Here is a 15,266-nt window from a genome sequence, read left to right on the forward strand (position 1 = left end):
GGAATTTTAGCCCATTCCTCCGTACACAACAGCTTTAAATCTGGGATGTTGGTGGGTTTCCTTACATGAACTGCTCACTTCAGGTCCTTCCACAACATTTCAATTGGATAAAGGTCAGGACATTGACCTGGCCATTCCAAAGCATTCACTTTATTCTCTTTTCTTTGGTAGAACGACTTGTGTGCTTAGGATCGTTGTCTTGCTGCAAGACTCACCTTCTCTTGAGATTCAGTTCATGGACAAATGTCCTGACATTTTCCTTTAGAATTTGCTGGTATAATTCAGAATTCATTGTTCCATCAATGATGGCAAGCCATCCTGGCCCAGATGCAGCAAAACAGGCCCAAACCATGATACTACCACCACCATGTTTCACAGATGGGATAAGGCTCTTATGCTGGAATGCAGTGTTTTCCTTTCTCCAAACATAACGCTTCTCATTTAAACCAAAAAATTCTATTTTGGTCTCATCTGACCACAAAACATTTTCCAATAGCCTTCTGGCTTGTCCACGTGATCTTTAGCAAACTGCAAATGAGCAGCAGTGTTCTTTATGACAAGCAGTGGCTTTCTCCTTGCAACCCTGCTATGCACACCATTGTTGTTCAAGTGTTCTCCTGATGGTGGACTCATGAGCATTAACATTTGCCAATGTGAGAGAGGCCTTCAGTTGCTTAGAAGTTACCCAGGGGTCCTTTGTGACCTCGCCGACTATTACATGCCTTGCTCTTGGAGTGATCTTTGTTGGTTGACCACTCCTGGGGAGAGTAACAATGGTCTTGAATTTCCTCAATTTGTACATAATCTGTCTGACTGTGGATTGGTGGAATCCAAACTCTTTATAGATGGTTTTGTAACCTTTTCCAGCCTGATGAGCATCAACAGTGCTTTTTCTGAGGTCCTCAGAAATCTCCTTTGTTCGTGCCATGATGCACTTCCACAAACGTGTTGTGAAGATCAGACTTTGATAGATCCCTGTTCTTTAAATAAAACAGGGTGCCCACTCATACCTGATTGTCATCCCATTGATTGGAAACACCTGACTCTAATTTCACCTTCAAATTAACTGCTAATCCTAGAGGTTTACGTACTTTTCCCACTCACAGATATGTAATATTGGATCATTTTCCTCAATAAATAAATAAATGACCAAGTATAATATTTTTGTTTAATTTGTTTAACTGGGTTCTTCTTATCTACTTTTAGGACTTGTGTGAAATTCTGATGATGTTTTAGGTAATATTTATGTAGAAATATAGAATATTCTAAAGGGTTTACCACTGTATGTTTCCCTCAGGATTTTGTGAAACTATGGTCAGTGGACCTCACTTGGGGGCATGCTCCCTTGTAAGATAATTTTGTTTATTTTAAAGTTAAATGTATCAAACTGGTGCACTTTGAGAGCAAAATTAAGAGTTTAGCTCTATGAAGAACTTGCTCAAAACAATTTTGTGCTTTAGTAATTTAAGCATAAACACACTGGTTGTATCGATATGAATGGTGATGCCACAGCAAAAAGGTCACACCCACAAATCATGGTTAAAGAGTTTAACAGTTCATAAACGGTTAAAAAATGACTAGAGCATACATTTCAGCCCTCAAAGGAAGGAAGCAGAAGTGGTTACCTGTGTTTTTTTTTTTTTTTAGAAAATATTGAATAGAGAACATGCAGACTAATTTCAATTTAGCCAAAAATAAACCTATTTTGAACTTTGGTTAGAGCATGTGCTTGTATTTTGAATGACGAATACATGCTACCAGATGTGTTAGCAGCTTTTCTGACTCAAATAAGCTAAACCTCTACAAATTCAACAGCTCGTTGTTTTAAAGCAAGGAGATGAGAGTCTGACACTCTGCTGTTAATGTTCCCTAACTAAGCTAAAGTTTGAATACTAATTATCAATGCAAACTTCTGCATTGATGTTATCAGTTTGCTGTCTTAAATTGATAACCATGGTATTGTGTTTGGACTTGTGGATGACTGTAGTAGATACTGTAAAGTTAATGTTATCAGTCTCAAATCAAATGGTGGTGTGTTCTGAAAATGCTTCCGCCACCATGGTCTAGGTAACTCATGGAAAACACTGTAATGAGCGTTGCCTCACGTTTTTAATACATTATAAAATTATCTGTCTGATTTACCTATCTGTTTAATAATTGACAGTCTGCTGTCATGCAATCTGGGCCAAACCTTGCGAATGACCTTCTAGCCCATCATAATATGTGTAACATTTTTCATAATCGATAACCGACTTTAATTTGGTGTGCCTTGATGTTCTGGTTTGACCTTTGATGTGCTTCTGCCCCAGCAAGCTTGAAAACCTCTGGTAAATATGACAGTCAGTTATGGTTGGGCAAGTTCCAGCAGTTTTAAATGAAGATGCAACCTAGCCTATAGCTATGTTTTAATGTCCATCTTAAGCTTTTCATTCTGCTCCTCGAAAATAGCATTGTGGGCCAATTCAGGATGCTGATGGCCAAACAGTATGTTGATTTTTTTTTTTTTTATTTACATTTGTAAGTCTATGTCTCTAATGCCTGCTTTTTTTTTTCCTCAAATTTTTGTCCCCTCCTTTAATTTTTTACCTTTTTTCTTTTTGTTCATGGATTTTGTTTCATTGCTACGCACTGTTTTTGCGTTAGAGTAGAATGTTAATGCACATTAACTAACATGGTTGTGATTTGACCAGTGAGAACACACGCGTGCTGCCACATGATCCTGAAATGACAGGCCCACAGAGAGGGCTGGTAAAAAGACAGCAAAACAAAATCTCTGTTCATTATGCCCTGACCAATAAAGCGTTCCAAGGTTGTCAAGATTAAATCTTGACGCACACACCCACCCCCACCCCAAAAAAAGTCTAAGTCTAAAATGTAACTACAATTTTCAGGACATGATTAAGTCTAAAAGTACATTTTAAAATTCTTTCAATTAAAAATGAACACTACTACACTGAACTAAAACAACATTAGCTCCCAAACACTTATGGTAAATAAATATTACTTGTACAAATCCAAAATATTTTGTATAAAACCCATTTAGTGACAGAACTGACTTTAAAGTTGTGCATTTTTGTAGCTTTCTGTTTAGAGACCAAAACACAAGGGGCAGATGTGTATCAGAGAGGTCTGATTCACAGCACAGCTTTGCCATGTCAGACTTAAAGACTTTTATAAGAAACTTTTCCTTTGCCTAAATTCTGATAAAGCCTTGCCTCCATTTTCCTATAGTTACTAAATTCATCTCGCAGCTTGTCGGCTGTTTTGTGAATCTTAAGATACAGTCAAGAACCTTTTAATTCAGCCCTCATGAGGCTTAATAATATTGGCATGAGCCATCTTTCTTGTTTCTGTATACCTCATTTAAAGGCATAGATTGATTTTAGTAAAGTGTTTTTCTCCAGGTATACAGGAGCATGCAGTGTGAAGAATACATCAATGCCAAAAGAGAGATGCATGTGAATTGGATGAGGTGAGAAATACACCAGCTCTTGGGCCATTTTAGTGATTTTGATTTTGCAGTTCCTCATTTGTTGGAAGAACTTTATCTTCTTGCTGTCACTGATATCTCTTCCATGCTTTCTCCAAGTCTCTGATCTGATTTTTGCCTTTTCTGGAATGTTGCCTCACTCTTTTAGGTATGTGAATTGTGCCCGTAATGAAGAAGAACAGAATCTTGTGGCATTTCGGTATCGAGGGGGAATTCTGTATCGTTGCTGTCGACCCATTAACCCAGGACAGGAGCTTTTGGTGTGGTATGAAGAGGAGCACACCAAAGAACTCAGTCCTGCACCTACAGGAACAACCAGACAGCAAGGTGTTACTTTTGTCTAAGAGGTTATAGAGGTTATTTTCTGCATTATCTTGTGACATTTCTGAGCCTAACAGTGTTTCTGGAACGAAAGCTGTTGTACAATGCAATCTGCAGTAACCAGAGCACTCCCCCAGAGGACTCATTTTGGCATGTTCCACCAACCAGGTAGGTTTTCTCTATCATATGACAGTAACCAACCAGAGAGGGTAAAGTCACCCCACTGCAATATCCTGCTATTGCGAAACTGACTATATAGTAAACCACAAAATACTGTTGCAGTTTTATTCATCAGGCACAATTTAACCAGAAGTAGCGTAAAATGCGTGGCCTGTGGATCCCAAGTGGTACAGCAGAAAACTGTTGCCCCCATCATCCTCCCCATAATCCAGATATTGGCACTTTCGAATCCTGATGATGCCACAGTCATCTGTGGTTGGGAGCTCAAGAGAGCAAAATTGTCTGGGCTCTCAGGGAGGTAGAGATGGTATGCTGTCTCTTTCCTGCCCTGTCAGTTATACTAGCCAGTCATGGGTGTGTGTGTGAGAGCACATATTAATAGAAATTGAGTGGATTGGGTTTTCCTCCGAGTGTGCTTTCTCCCCTCGACATTGTATGAGTAAAATATGCAGTCAACTGGTATTACTTATCTCAGAGGAAGCACGTGATGGCCCTCCCTGGTTGGTAGCTGTTATGTGATACTGGAGAGCAATCTGATGGGTGGGAATTGACCATGGCTAAATTAGGGAGAAGACTGGGGAGAAATCAAGGGGGGGAGGCCCTGTCACAGGAAACGCACAATATCGGATAATGCTGTCAGACTTCCCCATATTACAGAAACGGGGGGGGGGGGGACGACACATTATAATACTGTAATATGTCCCTGATGTGGGTGAAGTACAGAAGCATGGCAGGAAGGAGCTGATGTTCTCACACACTTTATTTTTACTATTTTCATTGCTTTTCAGTTTCATTCACTCACTCGCTGCTCACACACAGACACACACGTGTTCTGGTTGGGAAAGCGCCTTTCTCTTCGCTCTCCCTCCTTTTCTAACCTCCACTGTCACTGCAACAAACACACAACATGAATTGACAACAGGTGCATTGACTTTGCCACTCACCTTCCCTGGCCCCACCCTCCATTCACAAACTGATGCTAGGCCACGCCCCCACTGCCACATAACCCCCGAGAGGATAGGAATTCCGCCACCACCATCTGCGCCTGTGGACTACCTTGAATTTAAAAGGCTAGAGGGCGAGATACCAACAGGTGATCCGTGCATTGGCATGGTTCATGATGTACAGCACGGGATGTTCCTCGCCCTCCACCTCCTGGGACAAAACAGCCCCCAGCCCTCTGTCCAATGCGTCCGTCTGCAAAATAAAAGGGAGAGAGAAGTCAAGGGAGTGTAAAAGTGGCCCCCCACACAGTGCAGCTTTTACCTTGGTTGAAAGCCTGTTGGCACTATTTCGTCCACTGGACCAGATCTGGTGCTCCCTTTTTAGTGAGATCAGTCAGCAGGCTGGTGATGTCTGAATAATTAGGTATGAACCTATGATAGTAGCCAGCCAGCCCCAGAAACGGCCTCACTCCCTTTTCAGTCTTGGGCAGGCTGCAATCGCTGCAGTTTTGTCAATTTTGGGATGCACCTGCCCATGACCTCAAGTGGAAACCCAGATACCATACTTCCACTTGCCCAATTGCACACGTTTTCAGGTTAGCTCTGAGCCCCGCACGTCTCAGCAAGTCTAGGACGGCCCTAAAGTGTTCAAGGTGCCGCTGCCAATCATTGCTGTATACGTATCATAATGTCATCAACGTACATTGCTACATACGCGGCATGGGGACGGAGGATCTTGCCCATGAGCCACTGGAACGTAGCAGGAGCCCCAAATAACCCAAAAGAAAGCATGACAAACTGGTGTAATCCAAATGGTGTGGAAAAGGCCGTTTTCTCTCTGTATAGAAGAGTCAAGGGGATCTGCCAATATCCCTTTTTTAAATCCAGTGTCGAATAAAAGCGAGCAGCACCTAACTGATCAAGCAACTTATCAATGCGAGGCATTGGGTATGTGTCAAATTTAGACACCGTGTTGACTTTTCTGTAGTCTACACAGAACCTGACCGACCTATCGGTCTTGGGTACCAGGCCCACCGGGCTGCTCCAGTCATTGTGTGACTCCTTGATTATGCCTATGTTGAGCATGGCCTTGAGTTCATCCCAAACCACCTTTTTCTGTGTTCGGGTAAGGGTGGCTATGCACCACCACCCCTGGGGACATCTCAATGTGGTGTTCTATGAGGTGGGTGCGGCCGAGAAGGGGCAAGAACACGTCGGATAACTCTTTGAGTTGGGCCGGTGAGAGGTGGTCTCCACAAGGGACCGGAGTGGTTTGGGTTGTTGGTTTGGTTGTTTTTACCTCCGATCCCAGCTTTTCTGAAAGTACCAATGCCAACGCCACAGGGACCCCCTCATTCCAATGTTTTAAGTGGTTGAAGTGGTATATTTGCAGAGCCCTGCCCCGATCCATTCGCTTCACCTCATAGTCAACGTCCCCGATTTGCCATGTGATCTCGAAGGGCCCTTGCCATTTGGCAACTAATTTGGAGCTTGAAGTGGGCAATAACATGAGTACTTTGTTTCCCGGAGTGAACTCCCTAAGGTTCCTGGGTTAAATATGTGAGGGTGTGGAGCTTTGCGTGCAGGTCGAGAACGTACTGAATTTCGTTCTTGCTGGTTGAAGGTCCCTCCTCCCAATTTTCCTGCAGCACGTCCAAAATGCTGCATGGCTTTTGCCCATATAATAATTCAAATGGTGAAAACCCCATGAAGGCTTGTGAGACTTCTCGTACTGCAAATAACAGGGGCTGGAGCCATTTATCCCAATTACATGCATCTTCGCTTACAAACTTCCAAACCCTACTAAATCATCTGTTTGTGGGTGATGGACGCTGGTGTGGATAGATTTAATTCCCTACAGCTCACGAAGTGTGTGTGACATAAACATAGTGCCTTGGTCTGTCAGGATTTCTTTAGGAATCCTGACCCGGGAGAGAACACGGAAGAGTGCTTCCGCAACACTGCATGCCTCTGCACACAGTGCGGAGCATGGCCTGCTTCTGGATATCGTGTTGCATAGTCCACCAGAACTAAAATAAAGCAATATACTTGTACTGACTGATCTAATGGTCTGACGAAATCCATACCAATTCTCTCGAATGGGGTCTTGATTAGAGGGAGCAGGCGCAAAGGCACTTTTGGAGTGGCCGTGAGATTTACTAATTGGCATTTGTGGCATGCCGCACACCACCAACGAACGTCCCCGCAAACCTCTGGCCAATAGAACGCACCATTATTCGGTAGGGTGCATCAGTTGCCCTCACTTTCATAAAATCTGATGCATTTTTGTTTGGGTATTCCTTTTCACCAATAAAGACATCCTGTAAAATTTTTTGACCATATTCAAAAGTCTAATGGTGGCACCATGCGGTTCATTTTTTGCCAAAAAACGCTTATTTTATGTTTTCGCGTAAGGTTTGAATCACAATGTTGGACTCCATTTATTGATTTCTTGTGACCCAGAGATCATGTTAAGAACCTTTGCAAGGGATTGAGAAGCATTAATGTGATTCATAATACATTTGTATTATTTAAAAGTAGTTGAACAATGATTCAATGAACAGCTAAAACTCAAACTGTGCTTGATAATATATTTAGAATATGTACTAAAAATGTGTATCTAAGATATTTGGTATACTCTATAAGGTGCCATAATGTTCCATGAAAAGTGATCGAAATTTTGTCATAAAAGTCATAAAATAGCAGCTTTTCCATAACTTTGAGCTCCTGGTGCCACCATTAAACTTTTGAATTTTGTCAAAATAGTTCACCCAGTGTGTTTTCTTACCAAAAGGAACATAAAAACAAAAATGCATCATGATCGGAGGAACTTTTCATTTTTAGGGGGCAACTGATGCACCCTATTATTCGGGGTAGTTTTATATCCTGTCCTAGGTGTCCAGCCATGGGATTAAAGTGAGCCACAGGGAACACAAGTTCCCTATGGCTCTTAGGGATTAACAACTGGTGTTATCTGTTCACCAGTTTGAGTGTCCTGCGTCACTTGATACAGCCTGTCCTTAATAGTGAAATACAGGAAGGAGGGTGTGATATTTGGCTAGAGAGTTTGACCATCCATTACTTTCACTTGGTCAAATGCATGACGCAAATTCTTGTTTCGCAACTGCTCTAATAGGAAATCCTCAAGGGAATCCCTGAGAGAGGGAGGAGGGGCTAGCTGCTCCTTACTCTTTGCATCACACTGATGTAGACAGCTCTGTGACAGCTTCCCCAGTCAATGCCACATCGGGATCCCCCCATGACGCAGGACCCACCCCTTATTGTGTGTTCTATTAAATTTCTGAATCCCGGCCAATCAGTCCCCAAAATCAGAGGGTGGGTGAGACGAGGATTAACTGCCATCTTTATGCTTTTGTCCCTGAAATAGAATATGGATCGGCACTAGAGGATAATTATGAACATCCCCATGCATGCACACAACCTTCACTGCTTGTGCTGTCCCCAATGCCTCACCTTGCACCAGGCTTTGGTGGATTGAGGTCTGATGTATCCCCTTGGACACTTCCCGGTATACGATACGCTCCGGCCTGATAGGGGGCGGTCTCTGGCACGTAGGGGATCCAGATCACAACTCCCACTTCCATTGTGGAGCACTGACTCTGGAGATGTCCCAGCTCCCCGCAGCGCCAGCATACCAGCCCAGACTTTCCCTCTGCACCGGTATTATGGGCATCGCTCACCTGGGGTGGAGAAGAGACAGACTTGGAAGAAGAACACGGGAGACACCATGGGTGCGGTGGGCCGGCTGGAGGGGAGCCGCCCCCCATTTCCGCAGTGGGGGAATGGGGTGGGGATGGGAAGAGGAGGGAGGGGGGAAGGAGAGAGAAAAAGAGAAAAGGCCTGCTGCTGGAACCGCTGCCAGATGGTCCTCTGCCAACTCGACCCAGTAACACCGGGCGAGGACACTGGACGAGGACACTGGACCCACTCCGCCGTTCCTTCCAGAAGACCCGCAGTGAAGTGCTCCAGTGTCACCAGGTCGATGATCCCCTCAGCATCACAGTTGTTTGCCCTCTGCCACTGCCAGCAGGCATCCTGGAGCTGTTGGTCAAATGCAAACTGCTGGCCGACCTTCTCTAATGTCAGCATCCAGAAGCACTGACGATGTTCCGGGGCGTGGCTGACACACTGCAGGATGGCTCACTTTAGGTCCACTTATATGAGCCAACTGTTGGCGGGGAGCTGCTGCACGGCGAGCTGCACCTTGCCGGTCAGTAGTGGAAGTAGGCATGCCACTTGATTGGCCAACCCCATGCTTCGGCAGCTTGCTCGAAGAGAGCGATGAAGGCCTGTGGATCATCATGTGAGTCCATCTTCGTGAGGGTGAGGTGGGGAGGGTCTGCCGCGGTGGCAATCCAGGCCCCCGCCAAGATGAGCAGAACGCCTGGCGATCTTCCTGCTGGGCCAGCATCAAGGATTCAAAGCATTGCTCTTGTTCCTTCCGGAAGGCGGTCAGCACTTGATGCTGGTTCTGCTGGGTGGTAACAAGGGCATGGATGAGATCCTTAAATGGGGAGGACTGCATGTGGTGATTCCCTTCCATACTCCTGGCTTTCGGCACCACTATAGTATGTCCCTGATGTGGGTGGAGTACAGAAGCAAGGCAGGCGGGAGCTGATGTTCACATGCACTTCTTTATTTTTACTATTTACCTTGCTTTTCAGCTTCATTCGCTCACTTGCTCGTTGCTCATACACAAACACACACTTGTTCTGGTCGGGAGAGCTCCCTTCTCTTCGCGCTCTTCCATCATGCTGATGTTAGAAAAGGAGGGATCCTTTTCTAACCTCCACCGTCACTGCAACAAATATGCACACAACATTTAATTGACAACAGGTGCATTGACTTTGCCACTCACCTTCCCTGGCCATGCCCCTGCTGCCACAAATACATTCAGTGCAATCCAACCAGCTGGCTGAAGAGAAGTTAGTTGAACACACATGCAGCATGCCTGAACCAAGCGAAGTTGTTAATTGGCTAATGCACATGTCAGTCAAACCCATCAACCATTATACAAATCAACTGGAACACATATGCTTTATTTCAGGAGTATATGTGATGATGCTTATATTATCAAGCAGTTTAACAAGCAATAACATTTTTTAGTATTTTTATGGAATTCAGTGATTCCACAAGAGTCATGCCATGGAGAAATAATGTTTTAATTATGTTTATTTTTAGCTCCTCAAACTCTTGTAGCTGAAGAACTTCAACATGTTAAGGGACAAATAGCATCAGATGAATGAATAATTAAACAGGTGGAAGTTTAGTTGCTTTATTACTACAAACCACACCGTGGCATTCTTCAAATACTGCAGTAAGGAAATTCCTATACTACTGCAGAACTACTTGAATGCCATCTGAATCGTTGCAGTCTGTCCCTTTTTTATACACCTACATTTTTATTTAATTAAATGACTAATGTCTTAATTTCTGGATGTTGGCTTTCTTTCTTTCATCAGTTACATTAATATGAATTAACTGGGTTTCACAAAATCCCACAATTTTTAATTTCATTAAATTTTTGTGTTATTGAAATTAATGTGTTTTAAACTTGACAACCTAATCCATATGAAAAATACAGACTTTCTTGTGTAAATGCTACTAGAAACCATTTGCAAATAAATCTATTCATATCCAGCATGATAAATAAGGCCCATTTTTGGATCTTTGAATGCAAGGGCTGAGTTTCCTTCACAATCCTGGACAAGCTGTAAATAAGGCAAGGCTTGCCATTAACTAGACTTGACGTTAGATCAAACAGAAACCAACAACTCCCCCTTGGTCGCTCAGACCCACAGGGCTATGGCCAATGCTGTGCATAGCTGCTGTTCTAGTACCTTTATTGAATCTACAGTACCAGTACTCCTAGTTAGAGACTGCTATATGTTAGTCCTCAAACTTTTTTGTCTCAGTCTTGATTCATGTAGAATCTTGAATGTTTGAGGTTCAGTAAAAATGCTCCCTTACATTGGGTTAGTGTTATATTTTATAATCTTGTTGCATTTCATGTTCAATTTCTGATTTTTGTCCTTTCACTTCTCCAGAAGTAAAGAAGACTTTGCTGCAGGTCTTTTCCTGCTCCACATGTCCTCGTTCCTATGCATCTCAAATTTACCTTGACAAACACATCCAGAGTCACTCTGAAGAGTATGTGAGACTGCAGGAATCAGGAGAGATTAAATATGAGCTTCAGATCCCCTCCAAATGCTCCAGTAGTCAGCCAACATCATCTGATGCTCTCAGTTTTGACACTTCTCATAATGATATACAGAAGGAAATTCACCACTGCTCAGACTGTGGAAAGAGTTTTGGTCATCAGAATGCACTCAAGACACACCAGTGCAGTCACACAGGAGAGAAGCCGTATCACTGCTCACAGTGTGGAAAGAGTTTTACTTATCAGAGTCATTTCCAACAACACCAGCGCATTCACACAGGAGAGAAGCCGTTTCACTGCTCACAGTGTGGGAAGAGTTTTACTCGTCAGAGTACTCTCCAACAACACCAGCGCATTCACACAGGAGAGAAGCCGTATCACTGCTCACAGTGTGGAAAGAGTTTTACTCAGCAGAGCGCTCTCCAAACACACCAGCGCATTCACACAGGAGAGAAGCCTTTTCATTGCTCACAGTGTGGGAAGAGTTTTACTCGTCAGAGTAATCTCCAAACACACCAGCGCATTCACACAGGAGAGAAGCTGTATCACTGCTCACAGTGTGGAAAGAGTTTTACTTATCAGAGTCATTTCCAACAACACCAGCACATTCACACAGGAGAGAAGCCGTTTCACTGCTCACAGTGTGGGAAGAGTTTTACTCGTCAGGGTACTCTCCAAACACACCAGCGCATTCACACAGGAGAGAAGCCGTATCACTGCTCACAGTGTGGGAAGAGTTTTACTCAGCAGAGTCATCTCCATCAACACCAGCGCATTCACACAGGAGAGAAGCCGTATCACTGCTCACAGTGTGGGAAGAGTTTTACTCATCAGAGTCATCTCCAACAACACCAGCGCATTCACACAGGAGAGAAGCCGTATCACTGCTCACAGTGTGGGAAGAGTTTTACTCAGCAGAGTGATCTCCAAAAACACCAGCACATTCACACAGGAGAGAAGCCGTATCACTGCTCACAGTGTGGGAAGAGTTTTACTCATCAGAGAAATCTCCAACAACACCAGCGCATTCACACAGGAGAGAAGCCGTATCACTGCTCACAGTGTGGGAAGAGTTTTACTCATCGGTGGATTCTCCTACAACACCAACGCATTCACACAGGAGAGAAGCCGTATCACTGCTCACAGTGTGGGAAGAGTTTTACTCGTCAGAGTCATCTTCAGCAACACCAGCGCATTCACACAGGAGAGAAGCCGCATCACTGCTCACAGTGTGGGAAGAGTTTTACTCATCAGAGTGCTCTCCAACAACACCAGCGCATTCACACAGGAGAGAAGCCGTATCACTGCTCACAGTGTGGGAAGAGTTTTACTCATCGGTGTAATCTCCAACGACACCAACGCATTCACACAGGAGAGAAGCCGTATCACTGCTCACAGTGTGGAAAGTGTTTTACTCAGCAGAGTGCTCTCCAACAACACCAGCGCCTTCACTCAGGAGAGAAGCCGTATCACTGCTCACAGTGTGGCAAGAGTTTTACTCATCAGAGTGCTCTCCAACGACACCAACGCATTCACACAGGAGAGAAGCCGTATCACTGCTCACAGTGTGGGAAGAGTTTTACTCATCGGTGTTCTCTCCAACAACACCAGCGCCTTCACTCAGGAGAGAAGCTGCATCACTGATCAGTCTGGAAAGATGTTTACTTATTCAGTTACATTTAAAACCTACAAGTGCACCAACTTGTAGACATTGTATGATTTTAAATTTGTCAAATTAAACATGGTTATTATTACAGTTTTGGCTGAAAATGACCTGTACTTTGAACTTTATTGTTCATGTTATATGACTGTTTTAAAATACGTAACCTTATAGTGATGTTTAAAACAAGACTATTCTTGTTTTCTTTTGATTTTAAGTAGTTATTAATTACCACCACACAAGTGACAATTAAACTGCACCACTATTATCAATGTAATACTGCAGCATGAGACTAATTGTTAATGGAATTTGTACTGATCAGGAGTTTAATGTACTATAACAGAACTGTGGATCAAACCAAATGAGTATGGACCATTTGAAATGAAGCTCTTCCAGCTATATGCATCCACCTTGTCTCACTGGTAGAGGAGAAGCCATCAGTTGTTTATAATGATAATCTAGGAATCGTACAAAAACCTGAACAAAAATTCAGTATGTTTGAAGTTCTTTATCCTAATATATGTAGCCAAAAAAATAATTCTACCTGGTCAATTCAGCTAATTATTATTTCCTGACCCCGTCTATATTCCGAAGTTCTTTCTGAATTTGCGAATTTCATCTCAAACCTGGTTGTTTATTGAGACAACAGATTGTTAGAGACGTTATTTGTTTTGATCACCTGGAAGAGACTGAGAACAGCATTCCTGTCCATTCTAGATTCAGTAGGGGTTAATGAGAGTGTCACAGGATCTAACCCTATTTTTTTTGAGGTTTTTGTATGATTCCTAATCGTCACATTCTCGATCTAATACTTGCATTTGTATTAAATATAGAAAATATAGTCACACTTGTACAGTCTGAAGCTCCCTCAGACCATTACCTCATCTCTTTTGAAATGTCTTAATATATGCACCTTGCATGCCATCGCATCAAAAGTACATTCACATCAACTGCTGCATAAAGTTTTATCAGTAGTCTCCCAGAGTTATCAATTTGACTGGATCCCCGTTAGAACCCACAGAACTTGATCAGCCAACTGAATGCTTACAGTCAACGTTCTGCTTTACTTTAGATAATGTAGCTCCACTTAAAAGAAAATAATTCAGGAGAAAATAAAATAAAACCTAGCACCCTCGTATACCAATCACACATGCACCTTAAAACACAAAATTGATAGTATTCCATTTAACATGGAAGGAGAGCCTCTGGAACTACAAAGACAAGCTTTTAATGCTGCTAGATCAACAACTCTCTCCACCCTAATAGAAGATAACAAAAATAATCTTAAATTTTTATGTAATACTAAAGTATTACATAAAATTTAAGATTTTGCTAAAGCAAAATGAATTAGAAATAAGACCACCACAGAAATTATGATTTTATATGCACATATGTAATCACAAATGCACTCTGATTCATATAACCACACATACAGATTTCTTTTTATGCTGATTAAATACTAATTCAAAGCTGAGTGTGTTAATTTTCAGTAAAGAATAAATGAAGTTAATTCTCTTAAAAGTAATAATAAATTGGTTTATGAATTATCATAATTACAGTAATATATAGATTTAGGCACTGCCTAAAAGCAGAGCTCCCATCTGTTTCTGGGTTGTAGAATTTTCTTATAGCCAGTCTCTTGTTTTATTTCTTTACTGGCTAGCACTGGGGGGGGTATGACTGGTAATTACAACCCTGATTCCAAAAAAGTTGGGACAAAGTACAAATTGTAAATAAAAACGGAATGCAATGATGTGCAAGTTTCAAAATTCCATATTTTATTCAGAATAGAACATAGATGACACATTAAATGTTTAAACTGAGAAAATATATAATTTAAAGAGAAAAATTAGGTGATTTTAAATTTCATGACAACACATCTCAAAAAAGTTGGGACAAGGCCATGTTTACCACTGTGAGACATCCCCTTTTCTCTTTACAACAGTCTGTAAATGTCTGGGGACTGAGGAGACAAGTTGCTCAAGTTTAGGGATAGGAATGTTAACCCATTCATGTCTAATGTAGGATTCTAGTTGCTCAACTGTCTTAGGTCTTTTTTGTCATATCTTCCATTTTATGATGCGCCAAATGTTTTCTATGGGTGAAAGATCTGGACTGCAGGCTGGCCAGTTCAGTACCCGGACCCTTCTTCTACGCAGCCATGATCCACAGTTCTGTTATAGTACATTAAACTCCTGATCAGTACAAATTCCATTAACAATTAGTCTCATGCTGTAATGAGCAAGTAATGAGCAAGCCTGTGGTGACGGTGGCAAGGAAAAACTCCCTCAGACGACATGAGGAAGAAACCTCGAGAGGAACCAGACTCAAAAGGGAACCCATCCTCATTTGGGCAACAACAGACAGCCTGACTATAATATTAACAGTTTTAACAGGTATAACCCTCAACTGTCCTCATGGGGCCGTCCTTCACAGGAGTGGGGCAATAAAACTCCGACCAGACACAGGGCACCAGGATGGATCAAGCAG

The 15,266-nt window shown here is 42.6% G+C and overlaps 1 protein-coding gene across 6 annotated transcripts in view; it reads left to right on the plus strand.

Moving 5' to 3' along the window:
- The window catches only part of LOC132865867 (zinc finger protein 883-like), a 154,132-nt gene extending 141,183 nt beyond the window's left edge, over positions 1-12,949 (plus strand). For 5 of the 6 annotated variants that reach the window (XM_060898368.1, XM_060898371.1, XM_060898369.1 and 2 more), the window contains 4 exons: positions 3,405-3,472; positions 3,639-3,817; positions 3,929-3,979; positions 11,004-12,949. In XM_060898368.1, the coding sequence (XP_060754351.1) occupies positions 3,405-3,472; positions 3,639-3,817; positions 3,929-3,979; positions 11,004-12,760 (2,055 nt within the window). In that variant the 3' untranslated portion in view covers positions 12,761-12,949. The remainder of the gene's footprint in view (positions 1-3,404; positions 3,473-3,638; positions 3,818-3,928; positions 3,980-11,003) is intronic. The other variant, XM_060898372.1, reaches the window with a different exon arrangement.
- Positions 12,950-15,266: the final 2,317 nt, after the last annotated feature.

Source organism: Neoarius graeffei, chromosome 18 (assembly GCF_027579695.1).
Source record: "Neoarius graeffei isolate fNeoGra1 chromosome 18, fNeoGra1.pri, whole genome shotgun sequence".
In the NCBI taxonomy this organism is placed as follows: Eukaryota; Metazoa; Chordata; class Actinopteri; order Siluriformes; family Ariidae; genus Neoarius; species Neoarius graeffei.